Source organism: Clytia hemisphaerica, unplaced genomic scaffold (genome assembly GCF_902728285.1).
Source record: "Clytia hemisphaerica strain Z4C2 unplaced genomic scaffold, Clytia hemisphaerica genome assembly, whole genome shotgun sequence".
Taxonomy (NCBI): Eukaryota; Metazoa; Cnidaria; class Hydrozoa; order Leptothecata; family Clytiidae; genus Clytia; species Clytia hemisphaerica.
In genome coordinates this window covers 29,972-50,139 of record NW_027104376.1, presented here as the reverse complement: position 1 = coordinate 50,139, position 20,168 = coordinate 29,972, and the positions used below count along the sequence as shown (strand labels likewise).

General features: G+C 36.5%; 1 protein-coding gene across 1 annotated transcript; it reads right to left on the bottom strand.

Moving 5' to 3' along the window:
• Nucleotides 1-11,735: 11,735 nt before the first annotated feature.
• On the bottom strand, nucleotides 11,736-12,137 carry LOC136818828 (uncharacterized). Its single transcript, XM_067075062.1, has one exon. It carries the CDS (start codon nucleotides 12,135-12,137, stop codon nucleotides 11,736-11,738), a length of 402 nt encoding a protein of 133 aa, XP_066931163.1.
• Between the last annotated feature and the right edge of the window lie 8,031 nt (nucleotides 12,138-20,168).

The following is a 20,168-nucleotide window of genomic DNA, read 5'->3' as shown; positions in this document are numbered from 1 at the left end:
TCTTTCTTCTTCTCTGACATAAACGTTTTTCAGATTGGTCTGGTTCCTCTGAAGGTCGGTAACTTTGGAGTGTAGGACCTGTCTGCGTGCGTTTGTTATTGATATGGGTTCACTGTCCTTGGTCTTTTTCTTGACTGGTAGGTGGTTCATACAAGCAGCCATACCGATTTCTGAGAAGTGCTTATAATCTTTTGTGGTACATTCAGTCCATTTGGTTTGAATTTCATTTTTAACAGCTGTGGCAATGGTGGGGTTTTCTAGTATATTCCAGTTGAGTCTATTTAAAGGTTTCTTCTTGGTAGAGCGAAGGCTCAATTTGCATTTGCTAACGACGATGCGATGATCTGATCCAACGGGATCGGATGATGAGTGGGCTTGGCAGTCGTGGATGCTATTTCTCCAGCGCTTTCGGCATAGAATATAGTCAATTTGTGATAACTGGTTGGAAGGTGATTTCCATGTCCAGAGGCTAGTTTTCCTCTTTTGAAAGCAAGTATTAGACGCGAGAAGATTGCATTCGTTCATGAAGTCCTGTAGATACGAACCGTTCCTGTTGTTTTCTGAATGGTACGAAAAAGCTCCTTTGAGATGGGCATTGAAATCACCACAAACGGATACGAAAGAGTGACGAGGAATAGATATTAGATGGTTCGTGAGGGGTTCAAAGAACTGTTCGACTTCAAGATCAGAGTGGCCAGAATGAGGCGAATAGCAGGAGATGATTGTTGTTTTTGGGTTGCCTTTAAATGTGATAGACACAATGCGATCCGAAATCTTGTCGATTGATTGTATTAGACTGAGAAGTGACGACTTGACTAGAATCCCAACACCGCCAATTGTCGCGTTAACTGAAGACTTCCAAGCTGAGGCTGTAAAGAGCGTATATGGACCTATAGTGTTGGTGCATATAGGCGGGTCACCAGCGGAGTGCATTATTCTATGTTCTTGTACAGCACAGATTGAGATATTGTAATTGAGGGCCATAATTGATAGCTCTTTTTTTGCAGACAAAGAGTTGAGGGTGCGGCAGTTGAGCTGACCAATAAACACATAAGAGGTTTGTTTTAAGAGTCCTTTTCTCTTTCTGAAATCAGTCTTTACCCTCCCAAAGGGGTTTTGGATATCAACTTCATTACGAGTCCTTTGGACACGATCAGACATGAGTATAGAACGAGATAATTCAGGGGCTTCAACCCTGGTGCTGTTTTGAGACATTATCATGTTTTCTTGTAGCCGATGAGATGCAACGATGATTGGCCGGATCTGTCGTTGCCTTGGAGTGCTCTGTCGCAGAGCAGTGCACCAAAAGAGCTGCAATGTGAACAAAGCCAGAGAGTCGATATGTTGACACCTGCCTTTGACACTACGACTACCCCCAAGAGATAGAAGTTGTTTGGTTTTGAAATCAGAGATTTCCCTTCTCCTAGGATAACTGCTGGCAACACTAACGAGCTCATCCCACCCGGGTTTTGAAATCAGAGATTTTCCTTCTCCTAGGATAACTGCTGGCAACACTAACGAGCTCATCCTACCCGGGTTTTGAAATCAGAGATTTTCCTTCTCCTAGGATAACTGCTGGCAACACTAACGAGCTCATCCTACCCGGGTTTTGAAATCAGAGATTTTCCTTCTCCTAGGATAACTGCTGGCAACACTAACGAGCTCATCCTACCCAGGTTTTGAAATCAGAGATTTTCCTTCTCCTAGGATAACTGCTGGCAACACTAACGAGCTCATCCTACCCGGGTTTTGAAATCAGAGATTTTCCTTCTCCTAGGATAACTGCTGGCAACGCTAACGAGCTTATCCTGCCCGGAGCACTGGTTATGGCGCCAGTTGACCCGCCTTTCGCCCACTCCTATCGGTTTAAACAGCCCCACCACGAGAAGGTTGGAGTGGACTTGACTACCATAGGCTATATATTACGCAAGTCCGTCTGGAGCATTTTATAGATATCGACTGCTCATTTTCGATATCACCCCGGACGATGGTAGACCAAACAAGGCCAAATAATAATAAATAATTAATAACAAATAATGAACAGCAAAACATTTAAAGAGACAATTTTATATAAAGTGAAAAGCACTAACAGACTCATAAGAATTTGAATTTATTGAAAGGAGTTTTCCAATAAACAGACAGTACCTTTATAATCATAAAGGTTGGCGAGCCCAGTCAAAACACAGATTTGATCTACAGCATCACGCTTCACCTTGCCTCAATAGTTAAGTCAAATTGAAACAAAACATTGCAAAAACAAACTCTGGTATTAGTTTCTTATTATTTCAGAGGAGTAAATTTTATATTATGACTATTATGGCACACAAATGTTTTATTCCCAAACGAATTCCAATTGTTGAGAAAAGCTTTGTTTATTCGATTGGGATAAAAAAGCTGGGTGATCTAGATAATACTCCTGTGACAAACACCGTAAACAAACCAAGATTGGTCGCTCTCGCTGGAAGTAAATTTTGTCTCCTATATCGCAAAGTGTTATAGTTTGGAATGCAAAAAGCTAAAATCTTTCTTCTCTAGGAAGGTTTTCAAAATTGGAAGCAAGCAACACAGATAGGTCTTATTAGGAAAAAAATCTTTCCTTGTATTAAAACGACCTTGCAGTATTCATTTTATTTTGCCACCTATGGGCCTAAAAAGAAGTATCAAGAATATCTGCTTTGAAGCAACCACCGATCTTTGTCATGAAAAACATTTAAAGCACATCAAAACACAAAAGTATCTGAAATGCTGGGTTTGGTTTCAAATGAAAAGCTGCTTGTACTTGCTATCAAAAAGAAAACCACTTCCATTCTGTTATCAAAGCAGCATTCTGTTTTTAACAATGTTTTAAGAGGCATTTGAAAAAAATTCATTAGTTTGATATGAACCCCAAGCACTCGTTTCCACTTGTTTTCATGTTTCCAGTTGTTCAGTGAGAGCAAAAAGTGACGAAAGATTTTTTTATCCAAACAACATTTTTACAATATTTTCGCCAAAACGTAAAGGTCCATCAAGTATATGGCACCGATCACCATTAGAACCCAAATAGAACCCGAATGCCAATTTATCTTTACCCCTAGCACTCGTTTTCATGTGTTTCCAGTTGTTTTTCATTCGTTTCCACTCGTTTGCATTCGTCTCCACTAGTTTCCCACCCGTTTTGGTGTTTAGTATCTACGCTTAAATACACTTTTTCTTGTAACTCGTACTATCATTTGCAAAGTGGAAACATTAAAAAGAATACAACGGCATAAGTAACTATTTCATGACCCCTAAAAAATCGTAACACTGTATTCTCCACAAACCTAGCATTCAGGGGCAAATAAATGGGACAGAGTAAATTCATCTACATTTTTTAGGGGGAGGGCTTAAATTATCCCTTGGTTTAGAAGGCTTCACTCAGGCTTCACGCAGGCTTCACGAAGGATTCAACAACAGGGCATATCAATAGGTTAAATAATTTTGAGGGGTTTTTATTATGAATTTTGGATATTACATCACCTCGGGTTAATAAATCTAAATAACCAACTTTTACCTATTGAATATCTGCTTAGTATAAATCAAAAAAGTTTTATTTTGCAATATTAATGTTGTTTTTTATATCTAGAACTTAGAGTAGTTAAAGTAGTTAACTTAGTTAGTTTACCTTTCAAGAGAATTTTCGTGAATTTTTCTTAAAATTTGGTTAATTGGATTACTGGAGACAACTGGCGGAAGCTGTGCGTTAAATTTAAATTGTATAAAGAAATAAAATACCCCAAGCTGTTTTCATGGCACGATTTTAAAAGATTTGTACTTTTTTGTAAATATTTGTGTATATTTTCTGTATTGGAAAGGCTTCATTTTTCAATTTTGAGCCTCCACAGCGAAAACGAAAATGCTAGTGTTAAAAATGCAATATGTCCTAAAAGATAAAAAATCTTTAAAATCTTTGGAAAATTCTTTTTCAGACTTATTTTTTTTGTCGTATTTTCTTTCCAATATGTGAGCGTTTTCTCAAAACTTAATTAGATTAGCTCCAAGAATGTTCACAAAAATCAATGTGTGTTAAATTGGAATTTCAAAATTTGAATAGAAGAATAGTTAACATAATGTGCACCATTTTTACCCCTTCCCTAACATATAACCCCCAAAACTCATCGTAAAACAAAATGTTTCCACCTAACCTAGAGAAAATAAAGTAATACCTGAAAATATTGGTTTTCACATCGCTGTCATACTTTTTGTGTATCTTAAAATAAGGAGTATCTTAAATGGAGTCCAAGAAGAAACCTATTTGGAGCTATCCTAAATTTTTTATATATCGTAAACTCCTGTGCCTGTGAACCATTGAGACCCGCCCCACTGGTCACCTCAGTGGAAAAGTTCCCCAAAAAGTTCCACTTGCTTGCCCCAGTGTGGAAATGGTCACCTTAGTAGAAAATCGGATATTTTCTCTCGCCCCAGTGGTAAAACAAAGATTTAAAAAGATCCGACCCACTGAAAATATGATGAAAGAACAATAAAAGAATTTTCTGACCCCACTAGAAAAACATTACAATTTCACCTGACCCTGTGGGTTTTAAGACTTGACTTTCATATCATTAAGCTTTTAGTACCCACTGAGGCACAGAGACAGGAATGTCATCGTGGTTCTATTTGCTGTGCAGGGGGTATTCAAACATGGAAAGTTTAAAGTAAATCCAATCAAAGTTTCAGTTTTCAACAAAATTGAAACTTTATATCGCACGCTTTAGTATATCATATATAAGTATATCCTCATTTCGAGACCAACTTCATTCCGTAAATGAGCATGGTGGTGATTACAGAAAGACTTCTCATTGCGGAGTATTATCTCCATCAAAACCTAACTGCCTACCGGCCAATTTTGGAACACTTTTTAAATAGTGTGCAAAATAAAATAAAAGAAAATGATATTCGCTCGAACCAAGAAAATAAAAAACGAATAGATTCTATCTGCCAAAAAGCATATGAATTTTGCAGGATTAGAAAAAGAAATATCCAAACAGAGACTATGGTTTCGACCCTATTTTAGCGCTGCTAATATCTATAAGAAAACTGCTAATGTTTTCGAATACAAAATGTGTAAATACAAGCAAATGAAAATATTTGACCTGGTCCCTGCGTTATAGTAGGGACCTCTTATACCTTGTCATTTACCCAGGTTAAGTGGTAAATATTCTGAGCTTCATTTTTACAGACCCAATGGAACCCTATGTTTATTGCGGTTTTGATCCTGTTAAATTGTATCGATTAAAATGTATCATATCTATTTATTTTCATGAAGCAGAACAATTGCAATTCGGTACGCTAAACTAGATTCAGCTGACATAAACATTTTCAACAGATTATGATGCAGGGGTGTGATTGATAACGACAGTTTGGGAAAGTTCTCAACAAGTTAGCCGTTATCGTATCGTAGTTATCGGTTGAGAGCAGCGAGATTTAGCAAAAAAAACGCAATCCTAAATGATTGAAAGAAATTAATTAAGACAAATAATCATTGCTCTCTCTGATTCGAAAATAATTTTGAATCTGATTCTATCTGAGTTAAAAAATAAACATGTGCAAAAGTTACTGTATAGAACTGAAGCTAATCAAGTTTTACTTCAAAAAATAGACGATTTTTGGTTGGATGACCTTTTTTATCAGCAGGTATAAAAATGAAACGTAAAACCAATAGCGGTGAAAAACAATCTTCCACTCTACTCACGATTTCGAAATATTGCGGAAAACTAAAGTTATGTTCATGGGGTTACGCGCTTTTTTATATAAGAATACGCCATGATGAAATTGGCCAAAAAAGTTAGAATTGTCCTAAGAATATGCCCATTCTAAAATTTTGTAACAAAAAGCAAGGATGTCCAGTTTAGAGCTTTTTAATCTGTGTAGCACCCATTTCTTAAACTGACCAAACTGACAAAGCGTCAACAAAATTCTTTAATTTTCCTTCGTATATAGGGTAGGGTTTTGATTTTAACCTAAGAATGCCTTATGGATGATTTCGACTAAAAAGTTAAGAGTATCATCTTAAAACAAAAATGCACCACCCTTATTAAAAAAAAGAGTGTGAATCAAAAACCTTATTTTTTTTATTGTAATAGGCCATCCCTAAAAGTTTTTCGTCTCCGCGTTACCGGTAGCCTGGAGATCCATGCTATAATTTCTTATTTTATATACTGATGGCGAGATATATAGCATGGTATGGGCTGATAGTTTGAATTTCCCAGATCCTAATAACGGTTGAAAACACAGCCAATCAAATTCTGTTATTTTTTCACTGGTCGCACTTTCTTGGAGAAAACGCAACTTCCGAAATTTGGTTTTTATTTTAAAAAGTGAGGACAGCGCTTAATGCGAATTTCCCACTGGTTCACAGGTCATACCCGTCCTGTATACATCAGATTATAAAAATACAGGACAGGTTTCCTGTCTACCTTACCGGGTGACGAAAGAAAAGACCTATTTTGGGTTTTACCAACTGTTATATCAACAAAACCAGACCAGACAGCTTTGACCATGCAAATAATGTCCCAAATCTAGAGAAAGTTTGTAAAACGAAAATAATTTATTCATTTTCTTGAGACCGGTTGACTCGAAAAAGATTATCAACCGGCGGAAACAAGTAAAATTTGTGGTGGCTTAAGGATGGAGCATTTTCCAAATAGAAAAGACTTAATAAGTCGTTTTTCGTTTTTAAAGGCATTAAATTAATGTCAAACTGATATCTTAGCTCTGACATTCTTATACATGACATCATTCAAACATTCATTTTTCAAACATATTTAAACGTCTAAAATGTTACATCGAAAAGATATTGTTTTAATATTTGTTTTATGATGTCTGAATACCGTATATCTATATGACATCGTTATCAGGGTCTGTAAATTACTTCTCAAAAAAGACATTAAATTAATGTCAAACTGACATCTTAGCTCTGACATTCATATACATGACATCATTCAAACGTTCATTTTTCAACATATTTAAAACGTCTAAAATGTTACATCGAAAAGATATTGTTTTAATATTTGTTTTATGATGTCTGAATACCGTATATCTATATGACATCGTTATCAGGGTCTGTAAATTACGTCTCAAAAAAGACATTAAATTAACGTCAAACTGACATCTTAGCTCTGACATTCTTATACATGACATCATTCAAACATTCATTTTCTTGTCTGATTCTGATGTCACTAAAAGAAAGATCATTGGCCCAGCGCTAGCGATAGGGCCTTTCATTTGCAACTTTCCGTCCGTTGCGTCCTTCCGCTGTCTGTCCGTCCGTTTTGGTAGAAACGGCGCTTGAAACTATAGTAACACACTTTTTAATTTTGCCGTTTGGAGAGGGAAAAGGTTGCTAAAGTCGGATACTGGCTATAAATGATATATTTTCTGATTTCGCGCTCCTTCAAAAACAAATTTCAAAACAAAACAAAATGGCGGTCGAAGCGAGGAGGTCGATTCATACTTTCTTGAACATTTTCTTTGCTTTAGTGGTCAAGAGACTTTCAAACCAAAGATATTTTGTAATGATTTTCTTTTATAAACCTTTTTCAACATTCTGCCATATCTTATAGTCTTTGCTCAAGTTTTCATAAAGTTTTATGAGTGAAAATTCTACCTTAAAAATCACTTTTATTTTTAGTTTATTGCTTTCGAAAAGACTTTATTTTTAGGAAATAATGACTTCTGACATAGAAATAAATAAACTGAAATGCAGCTCATGTGTAAATTTGAATAAGATTGGAACTTTTTCCTTGATGCTACACAAGAAAACAGTCACTTCTGGATCTGTCGCTAACAACGGTCAGTGGCTGCTGGTGGGACGTGGTATAATTTTCAAACTCGACACATGATTATTAAAAGTAAACTGATTCTGGAATTTGGTAATGGACACTAAAATGGAGCTCATGTGTAAATTGGAACAAGATTGGTACTTTTTCCATGAGGCTACGCGTGAAAATGGTTATTTCTGGATCTGTCTCGTTTGACGATTGGTGCGGTGGTTTGATTTTTCAAACTCGACACAGAATTATTTCAAATCTGATTATTGGAATTTGTTAGCGGAGACTAAAATGCAGCTCATGTGTAAACTTTAACAAGATTGGGACTTTTTTTCATGATTCTACACATTAAATAAAATGGTCAATTCTGGATCTGTCGCATTAAACAGGCGGTGGCTTGATTTTTCAAACTCGACTCACATACCGTCAACCGTCTCTAACTTGGGACGATTGGTCGAAACATGGGACTGTTGCATATCTGGTCTGTATTTTCACTTACTGTAAAATCGAAATAGAAATCGTGCATTTTTAAATACGCCTTTCCCTAACTCAAATCAAATGACTTTGGAAGTTCGGTGAAATGGTGGCCGATTGCCGTCCCATGTTTTTTCAGATAGTCCCAAGTTGGAGCAGTTGATGGTAATTATTCAAAGTATATAAACTGATTCTGGAATCTGCTAATGGCACTAAAATGCAGCTCATGGGCAAATTCAAACTAGATTGATCATGGTTGCAAGGCATGAACAGTGAAAATGGTCATTTCTGGATCTTCGCATTAACTGTTAACTCACATTAACCACATGAATTTTATTAGCTTGTATATGCAGACCGTAAAAACTATTTTACCGTCTAGTTCTTTAAAAATCATTTTTCTTGTTTACGGTCTGGTCCAACTAACATGCCTGCAGGGATATTTCTCCCTGCATATGTGAGTGCACCTAATTCGTTAAAAAGCGCCCACTCACTAAGCAGAATATTCGGGGGATTTTTTTATATTTTTCTATGGGCGCGCATAATTTATGGAAAAAGCTGACCTTGTGAAAAAAGATGAACAAATGAAAATGAAAACACAGGTTCATTTCTAAACAAAATGGAAAATACCTCAAATATGGCCTGATGTGGCTGATGTTTTGATGTAGTTTAAAGTAGTTTTGAAAGTTTTTTGAGTTTGTAAAAGAGGTTATATGGTAAGTTAATTATGTGTGTCTGCCCTGGGTTTTGATAGTCTGTCAACAAGGGTTCACTCACAGGCAGTATCAAACAAACTGTACCCGACATTTTTAGTTACACCAGATAAGATTTTTTTTTCTGAAATTTTGAGTCTGGATACACAGGCTAGAATTTTATTCGGTTAGTGTAAAACGCAGGTCACAGGTCACAGGTCGCAGGTCACAGGTCACAGGTCAGTGATGACAGGTTAACTCTAATCAATGTCATTGCAGAGGAAAGTGTTTGGAAAACACAAAGAATTATCAAAAACATAATTCTCAAGCAATTTCATCCATATAAAACCATTTCAAACATCAAAATTTAACCATGTGCTTTTATCGATCTTTCGCAGTTTGCGCCGTGTATAACGCAGACCAGAAAATATTTGAAACCATATTATACGTATAACAGGTATATTACATATTGTAATGTTTGTAATGTTATATGATGGTTACATATAATAAAACAAATCGCTCTAAAACTACCTTCTCAGAGAACTCACGAGCTACTGATTGGTGTAATTTTATATCCAGCCATATTGTTATCATCGCATTCGGCATGCTGAATATTTTTGGTGTTTTTCTCTTGCAAGACATGATATTTTGTAATTCTGTCAATATTTTTGTCAAAAATTGTCATTAAGTCATTATAATGACAATTGAATAATTAATTAGTTCCATCCTTCTAAAACCACTCTCTTAGGGTCCTTGCAAGCTTCTGTTTGGTGCCATTTTATATCCATTCACACCATCCACATCACATTATGTATAATAAATATTTTTCGTGCTTTTGTCTTGCTAAGCATCATATTTTATGATTTTGTCATTATTTTTGTAAGTAAGTGTCACTATGTCAAAATAGGTTGTTATTCTATTCAATTGTCATTTTATAATATCTAAATAGCTGTATTACTTTTTTGTAATTTAATGCGCTATGTATTGATGTTATGTTATGTATATGTTATGATCTTATTTTTTTTCCGGTCTGCACTTTGTTGACCTGTGACCTGCGACCTGTGACCTGTGACCTGCGTTTTACACTAACCGAATTTTATTGGAAAGTTGAACCTGCGCCTGTGTAGGCCCGGTTGGTAGGAGATCATTCAATAAAATTTCAAGCGTCTAACCAATGAGAAGTACCGCGGTGATTTTGAATTTTTTTTCCTGTCTTCACTTTGATCCATGTCAACGGGGTCATGCATTTGCTGTTTTGCACGCTCGTTTTCAACACGTTACTTTTCGCTGGGCCTTCACGCCCAACGGGCTTCTTGTTTCAACATCAAATGAATGTTCGGATACAAATGTCGTGTAATCTGATGTCATATTGGTGTTGAATTTACATCATATTAGGATGTGACGTAAAAATGATGTAAATTGAACGTCATAATGACGTCATGTGTTTGCTGGGGTCTGGATGAAAAGTACGAACTTACCAGGGGGTATAGCCATTTGCGTACGCTTGCGTACAGGGGGAGGGGTATCTGATTTTCGACATTTTAGTGCGTACGTACTATGTGGACGGCCCCATATCATCCGGGTTAAAATTTACACGCTTACCTGGTGTTGGTTGCTTATTCTTTTCCTCACTATTAATTTAAATGTCACCTTCAACTTCTTCTTTTTGAATCATATCTGTTTCACTGCTATTTTCTTCCTGGTAGTCCTCGTCATCGTTTTCTCCATTAACACTTTCCTCTGATTCAGAAATATAATATTCATCATCATCTCCAAAAAAATACGAGTAAAAAGAGTACGAATTAAGAACGACCACACGATTTTCAGATTACAGAAGCTCAAAGGATTTCGGGAATGCAGGTGAAATATGTTCGTTTTTTGCTCGAAATGTAAGTTGGTGGTTGGTTGAGTTGCATTCTGCTGTAAGTTAAGTCAGCCATCATTGGAATCTCAGGTTTGTTTTTTAATCTTTGACATTCAACGCATGCTTTGATGACTGTTTTGATTTCTTGTCTTCCACATAATATCCAATATTTCTGTCTAACTTCGGATAAGGTTTGATTTACACCACTGTGACCATTCTCTTTGTGATATTTCTCAGCAATAAGTGATGCAACATCTCCTTTTGGAATAACGATTTAATGTTTTGCTTCACGTGAGACAGGGGCATTCTTGAGTCTACCACCGATTCTCAAGATACCATGTTTGTCCAGGAATGGTTGGAATATATAGAGTTTGCTCTCCCTTTCAAATTCCTGTTTCTTTGTAAGGTCATCGATTTCTTCATCGAATTCTGATAGCTGAACATCCTTGATGACGATAATTGTTGCAGCTTTGATTTCTTCTGGTGCTAGGTATGGTTTTCCTTTATATCGTTCCTTCTTGGATTTCTCACGTTTCCTTTTAGCTTCAGTTCGAAGGTTACGGGTATAACGAAGAACCCAAGCCATGTAATCATGTAACGTACAATCTTGTTAAAGTTTGAGTAATCCGTGTAGGGTAACCAGGTTGAACTGTCCTGTCTAATCATTGAAATGAAGGTTTTTCTGATTTCGGTATCACCAGGGTCGATTTCTTCAATCTTCTTGTCCTTCCAAGTTGATTCGTTAAGAATGCCATTAAGAATGATGGTTCTTTGAGCCAACTTCGTTTTTTTAATTATTCGAATTTTCTTCACCATTAACGTGATGCCATTGTGAAGATTGTGTCACTTCTCGAATTTCTGAGACTCTGTTTGCTACGAAGGTCTTGAAACGATTTCTTTCATTTGTTATGTATTGGAGGGTCAGTGTTGAGTCACTCCAAAATGACTGTCCTCGATTGGCAACTCAATTTCTTTGATGATTAATCTGTATAATCGTACTGCAATCGTTGCTGCATTCAATTCCAATTTTGGTAGACGGACTTGTTTTGTTGTTGCAACTCTTCCTTTGGCTGATACAAAGCTAATGTTGATCGGTTCTGTGGTTGTTCTGAGATAAGCAACTGCACCATAAGCGTTTTCTGATGCATCGCCAAAGATGTGTTGTTGAATCTTGAATGATATCGGAATGTTGTAGCATCTCTCCAACTTGAACATGTCGATAGTGGATAGGCCATACTGCCATTTGTTCCACTTTATTTTAATTTCGTTGTTGACCGGTTCATCCCAATTTGTGACATCTTTCCATACATCTCGTAGTATCATATTTGCAGTAGTGGTGAAAGGTGAAAGAAACCCCAGTGGGTCCTACAGGGAGCTAACAAAGCTGAAAACACCAGATTGTTTCCAGTTGTTGACTTGACAGCTCGAAGTTGAAGGTGTGAGCCTTACCAACGAAGCTCAGTTGTGGTTGACGACGTGACGTGGATAGACAGCGTCGAAGCAGATGAGTTGAGCACAAAACAAAGTTATAGTGTGAACAGAGCCTTACCAATGAAGCTCAGTTGAGGTTGACGACGTGACGTGGATAGACAGCATCGAAGGAGTCGAGTTGACGACGTGACGTTTGATAGACGGCACTCGGGTAAGTTATGGCATGTCACAAAAACTGAAAATTACCATAATTTTTAGATCGCATTAGTCGACAGAAAATGACCAAACAAATGACTGAACATGAAGGGTGCTGCGATGAAGTTTCTAACCTGATGTGTAACCTAATTGTTTTTTCGCTGATTTTCGCGAAAAACCGCAAAAACGGATTATTACGTCATAATCGATGACGTCATAAAAACTAAAAATTAAATTTCTCAATAAAGGTTTATCCAATTGTCTTCAAACTTTCACCAAAGATGCATCTCACTAAAGAGGATCATTAGAAAAAAAAATTATTTTGAAATTTTGATGACGTCAGCAGAAATTAGTAAAAAACGAAAAATCCTATTTTTTGCTGACGTAATCAGAATTTCGAAAAAAACTTTTTTCCAAATGATCGACTTTAGTAGGATACATCTTTGGTAAAAGTTTGAAGACGCTTGGATAAATAATCCTTGAGAAATTCAATTTTTAGTTTTGATGACGTCATCGATTATGACGTAATTATCAGTTTTTGCGGTTTTTCGCGAAAATTAGCGAAAAAACAATTAGGTTACACATCAGGTTAGAAACTACATCATAGTACCCTTCATATTCAGTCATTTGTTTGGTCGATTTCTGTCGGCTAATGCGATCTAAAAATTATGGTAATTTTAAGACATGCCATAACTTACCCGAGCATCGAAGCAGTCGAGTTGACGACCTGACGTTTGATAGACGGCGTCGAAGCAGTTTAATTGACGACGTGACTTTTGATAGACGGCGTCGAAGCAGTCGAGTTGACGATGACGTGACGTTTGATAGACAGCGCCGAAGCAGTTGAGTTGACGACGTGACTTTTGATAGACGGCGTCGAAACAGTTGAGTTGACGACGTGACATATGACAGACAGCGTCTAAGCAGATGAGTTGAACACTTCACAAAACAAAGTTAAAGTGTGAACAGACAGAGCCTTACCAATGAAGCTCAGTTGAGGTTGACGACGTGACGTTTGATAGACAGCGTCGAAGCAGTTGAGTTGACGATGTGCCGTTTGACAGACAGCGTCGAAGCAGTTGAGTTGACGACGTGACGTGTGACAGACAGCGTCGAAGCAGATGAGTTGAACACTTCGCAAAACAAGGTTGAAGTGTGAACAGAGCCTTACCAATGAAGCTGAGTTGAGGTTGACTACGTGACGTTTGATAGACATTGTCGAAGCAGTCGAGTCTTTGCAGCTAGAGTCAGAGCAGTTATACCGACGTGCAAGCAGCGGTCTTTACCAAGGTCCCGTGGCTTGACTCGAACTAAAACCACCAGGTTGTCCTCAGTCGCAAAATTTGAAGCAGATTTCAAAGGAATTCGGATGTAGATAGAGTCTTACTGAAGCAATTGAAATCTTTGCAGATAGAGCAGCGGTCTGTACCAAGGTAGCGTGGCTTGACTCGAATCAAACCAATCTCCGTTGACCAAACCAGCAATCACCTCGATCCAACAGCCAGCAATCCCCTCGATCCACCAGCAAGCAATCACCGTTGATCCAAACATCAGATGTCACCGTTGATCCAACAAACCAGATCTCCTTTGTTCCAAACCAAGAGTCAAAGCAGTTGTCCCGACGTGCAAGCAGCGGTCTGGGCCAAGGTAACGTGGCTTGACTCGAATCAACGAAAGAATAAGAAAATACGATCTTACTCTTTAACAAGAAAGCAGCATTCTTCTTTCATCATTATGCAACTACTAATTTTGAAATCTTTATGTAGAGAATGAGTGTTGTGAGGTTGTTCAATAATTTGATACAAGTTCTGTCAAAAAACCATTTCAAAATTTGGCGTGAGCTACCCTCGCAACCTTCTCTGGTTAAATGAAAATTTCCACAGCTTTTATAGCATTTTAGACTAGTAAACTAGTCGGTTATTACTTATATAACCTTATAATAAAACTGTCAATCAAATAATGTAAAAATTAATTGAATACTCAACGCGCGTGAGAGAAAAGGAAAATAACCGACTAGAAGCTACTTCCAACGCATTTTTTTCTTCACCTAAAATCGTAAGGAGAGACATACAGATTTCTGTATGTCTGACTCGTGCGGGATTGCATTTATTTTTCTTTCTGTTTATTGTGTTTTTGGAAATACTCATTTATTTATATGTTCCCATGTTTAATGTTACTATGAAATATCATCTAGTCAAAAAAGTGAGATGGATTCTCAAAAACCTAAAAAAGGTTGTAAAATTGAACAACGTTTTTTGAGGGAAGAAGCTTCTAGTCGTTGAAATTCAGAAAAGACACGCAACCTCACCTCTTCGATTCTTTTTTTTTGGAGCTTGAATTTCTAGATAAGCTAGAAATCCCTAATTCCCTAATGACTGGATAAATTACAAACAAATTCTTCTAAGTCATTTGGGAATCAACACGTATATCAAATAAACTATTCATTTTAACGTAAACTAAATTTCGCATGTCATTTGGGAATATGACGCCAGTTCAGCAGCAATTAAACACAAAGAAATGCTCCTTTGGTGGATCGTGCGTCGAAGTCAGTAATAACACTGTTATTTAAACAGAGATTAGATCACACTTACAATTCAAAAAAATATCTTGATACAAGATTGCAAAAAATTCAAATGTCCGGCAAAGGTGGTTATGCAAGAGATTATCCGATTTCCAGAATATAAAAAGGTAAATTTTGGTCAAAATGTATCTTTAGAAAAAAACATTTTTTACTTTTTAGAATTTAGTATGATGTCAATTTCAATTCCTTGGAATGTTCTGTAATAATGTAGCGATTTAAAATCTTAGGAAGCATCCTGCCCTCTATCGATTTCAACCTTCAAACGTAACACTCCAAGATAAAGGTATTAATTATGAGCGAAGAATTTTGCGAAGAAAAGACAAGAAGACAATCAGGAACCAGATTGAAATTCATTTTATTACCCGTTAGGTAAACTCGGCAACAAAAGAAGAAAATAATGTCTCCCACGTATTAAGAAAGAAGAGTAATTTTCAGTTACCACGGGACGTGACCATTGCGGAATATTATGTTATGGATAACTAGCCATACTGAAACGCGCGCAAAATTATGAGATACTCATCCAACTTCCTTATGCGTACGAAACTATGAATGCGCTTTAGGCCTCCTGCGGTGGCATTAACACTAAAACAGTCTGAGAAAAGGAGTTTTCTTATCTCAATTTCATGAAAACTCTGTATCATCTGATTTAATTTTGATTTCGTAACTTTTATTACGATTGAAAGGGTCTGGATTCTATCCTATCATAAGCCAAACACATATCTTTGGAATAGACTGGCTTACGTTTTATGTGCGAGGTATCAGTGAAAAGGTGTGGTTCTACTGCGTTTTGGGAGCAAAGTGTATCAGCGGAAGGATCTAGAATCTAATGCGTTTTAGGTGCGACGTGTTTCGGTGGAGGAGTATGGTTTATCGCGTTTTAGGGTGAAGAGTATCAGTGGAAGGTTCTAGGTTCTAACACATTTTGGTTTCGAAAGCGTATCAATAGAGGGATGTGGCTCTATCGCGTTTTTGGTGTGAAGCGTATCAGTGGTAGCGTGTGGTTCTAACGCGTCTTGGGTGCGATTCGTATCAAACAAGGCATGTGGGAAGAGAAGTAGGCTTTTTACCTTATTGATTGTTTAAAATCTAGTTGTATGTTATTATTTAAAAAAAACCATTCTTTCAACAAATAAAAGTTGTAAAACAGTTTCAAAGGCACTCTACGTCTGGATTCCTCGATTTGGGAATCCTGAAAAACAAGAAAATCAACTCACGTTGCAGACCCAGACCAAGACACAAATTTTTTTTTTAATTTTCAAAAAATCACCCGCGTATGCGGGATGGGATAGGCTAACTTTGGCTGAACTTTGCTTCCTGATAATTTTGACGATACTGAGTTCAGTAAAGTATGTAGCCAGTAGGTAGATTCAGGGCATAAAAATGAATACTTTGACAAAAATGGCGCAATAGTCCGGGAGCTGGAGAGGTCAACTATGACAGTCGTAGAGGCACGTGCAAACATATATCATCATGTAGTGCTACGCCTGAAGTTTCCGAATTTACTTGTTTGCCGTCCGAAATTTTCTTGTAGATGTCTATTTTACGGACCGGAATGCAAATATAGCGATATTTTTTTGAGGTCAATTATATTTACTAAGTTATATCTAACTTTTAAACGGTTTATTGAATTCAAATGAAACTTTGCCAATCTGTTACTGATAAAACGGGCTAACTTTCAATAGCAAAAACATTGCTGTATCCCTTCCAGTTTTTTTCATTTCTTGGTAATTATGCAAAAGTTTTACCTTTTTTTCTACTCCTGCCGACTAACGTTTAAAAAAAAACATGTTTAGAAATTAATTTTTTGACGTATTTTTACATTGAATTAATCCTTAGCATGTAAGTAAGCGCTGTTGAAAATTTTGTTTCAAAAGCTTAAGTGAAACTCAAGATATTCTATTTCAAAGACAACCATGTATAATAAAAAACATAACAAAATGATAAAACTGACGTCAAAAAAGGAAAGTAGAAAATGCAGACCAGAAATATGAAGAATTTTAATGTCAAAGATGATTAAGATTTTCAAGCATAAAATTGAAACAAATTACGTAAAAATAGAGGAAATTAACATACGCAATACCTAAAGTATCACAAAATCAAAACTAACACACTCTTGCAGAACACTGAACCAACTAAACGAGCTTCAATGTTAAAGAATTTTACTTTATCCTAGGGAAAATTGTAATTTGAATTGGATTAATTAATGAGAAAATACAAAACATACAACGACTGAAGTAATATTCCTAACGATTGAAAGTAGCATGTCAATATTGTTATAAACAATGATATAAAATAATTATCAATCAAAATTACATTCAAAACCAATATTAACATAGTAAATTTCTCTGGTAATGATGCACATCTTCAATTAAAAACTCGCTAACATTTCATTGAATGTATTTGGATGAAAGTTAAAAGATTTAGCAATGAATAGCAACAAAGTAGAAAAGTTTAACTAATAAGGCTCATTTTTTGAGTAAAGAAGGAATAAAAAAGCTATAAAAAGTTATAAAAAGAACTGTTCATCGCCTTCATCCAATAAATCTTCAAAATCGATTACGTCAACGTCCATTCCCTCGTCATCACCGACGACTTCGTCGTCTTTCTGCTCTTCAGAGGCGATTGGTTCGTTCTCACAGTTCACACATTCACATAAATCGGTGCAAGGGAGTCCAAGCGATTTACATTTACATTGCTTGTTACAGCATTTAGTTTTCTTGCACTTGCAAGATGCAAACTCGAGAACTGCGTCAGGGGCGGGCTTGTTTTCCATCCAGTTGACATTAAGTACGCATCCTCCAAATAGGCCAAAACAACCCTTGTTAATCATAAGCCTACCGACATCTTTAAGTTCGATTTACTACCTTTACTAGCGTATTTGAAAAATTTGGTCAAAAATTAGCAATAAATATGAACGTACCATGCCCAACAGGGGATTCCTATTGATAAAACCGGTCCATTGCCAATTTCCACTCTCGGGTTTGGTAGCTAGCTCGTTTGATGTGTTGATACAATGCGTCTCTCGTTGGTGGAAGTCTTAAAGTAGAAATAAAACAATGTCCAGATCTTTACCAATGCTAGTGCCACATCAAAAGGATATTTCATTTAAGACTTTTGTAAGCTTAAATAGGTTGAATTTCATTAGCCTCTTGTAGCTATTTATTTCATGTCAACGGTAACAAACAATCACAAATAAACAAAGGATGCTCTATAAGGTAGAAGATACTTTTTGTGAAATTTCAAGGATGTGGACTGAAAACATACCTGTTCGGATCAGGAATTGTTTTTGACTTTGTAAACAAATGATAACGGACTTTGTTGATATTGGTATTATCAGTCCCGTACAGTTTGCACATGTATTCTTCTAACGTGTTGATAACTTTGTCCGATATGTTGTAGTTGTTACCGATTGATTTAGCTGCCTCTATGAATCTTTTATTCGACATCATCACTGTTTTGCATTTTACCTACAAAAATATTATCATAATATATCAAAATATATAAAATATATATTATATAAGTCAAAACAGATAAAACGCTTATTTCTCAAAATGTCAGAGAATGCCACAGTATAACATATTTAATAAGAATCGCGCACGGAAAGGAATTCTCAAATTTAAATTCTAAGTTGAAAAAGATCGCGTTCAAGCTCCATGCTCTTTGTTAAAAAATTTCATAGCATAATAAAGTAGTTGTACCTTTCCGATTTCGCTGAATGCACTTGTTGAATCACATCCACTGATTGCATGAAGAGCTTGTAGAATCTCTCGGAGATTATTGTCGATAGTGTTCCTCTTCAGATCAAACAATTTCGTTTTCGTTGATGTTTCGATTTCCAAGTATAGGGATCTAAGTTCCATACTTATATATTCCATACTTTTGATTTCTTTAGAATGCTCCAAAAAATTTCAACTGCTTTTAGGCAGCTGCCCTTTTTTTCTTCCCTGGCAACCTGTCAATTGGTGGTAATCTGGGTACTTTTCCATTCACCGTACTTGTAAGCATTTCTACTTTTCTTTTTCGTCGCAGACTACCACAACGGTGACGTAGAAAAAACTTTATTCCCATTATTTTTCAATTTCTCTTTGAATAATGTTAGTTTGGATTGAAACATAAGATTAAATCTCTTTCTGCATTTCTGAACATTCATAAATTCGACATTGTCTGCTTGGGTGAAACTTTTCGATAATTATGAGATCAAAAAATGCGACCATAAGACCTCTAATAATAAGAGAGATGAAACCCCCTCCCTCACCCTCCCCCTCACCCTCCCCCTTCATTTATCATATCTGTTAGCCATGTCATATTGATAAAAAATAAGAGATTAGAAATTCTAAAGCAAAACTAAAGCGAAATTTTGGGTTTTATTCCATCATCAGGCTTCTTCTTTTCATTTATGTTTTTTTTTTCCAGCAGAATATAATATTAATAGCAATAATGGCCAGACGATTTGTTGCATACAACCCAAACCTCATCGAAGATTTGATGAATGACAACCACATTAACCCAGATCAACCTCAACCTCCTGATTCTCCTGATCCTCCTGCCTCAAATGCCTCTACAATAGCTTATGTAAGTATTAGATAGCATCTGAGTTGTTTCCTACAGTTAGAATAGTTCTCAAGAATTTGTCAAAACTTTAAGTGATCCAATTCTAAAAGGATTTTTAGCCCCACTTGGTTGACACCCTCGGGATGTTTTCTTCTTTCTTAATTTTTGGGTCTGAGAACAAGTCTAACTTCTTTAAGAAGGAAAAGATAGCTTAAAGTGAAACTGGTTTTATCGGATTCATGGAACATTTCTCAGTTTTTAGGCAATTTTTGTTTGGTAAATCATTTTCATCCGACAAAGTTCGCAAAAGTAGATTAAAATTTGAAGCATTTTGACAAGAAATATACATGTTAGTTTAATTTTTCTTTGTATCAGGGCATTAACGAGGAAGGGGTCACAGCTGACCTAGTCATAGATATAGATCAGCCAGGCTAGGAAGATTCAGATCAGCCAGGCCAGGAAGATTCAGATCAGCCAGGCCAGGAAGATTCAGATTCAGATCAGCCAGGCCAGGACGATTTAGACCAGCCAGTAGAGCTAGCACAGAACAACAACGCTCCACAGAACAACAACGCTTCGCAGAACAACAACGCTCC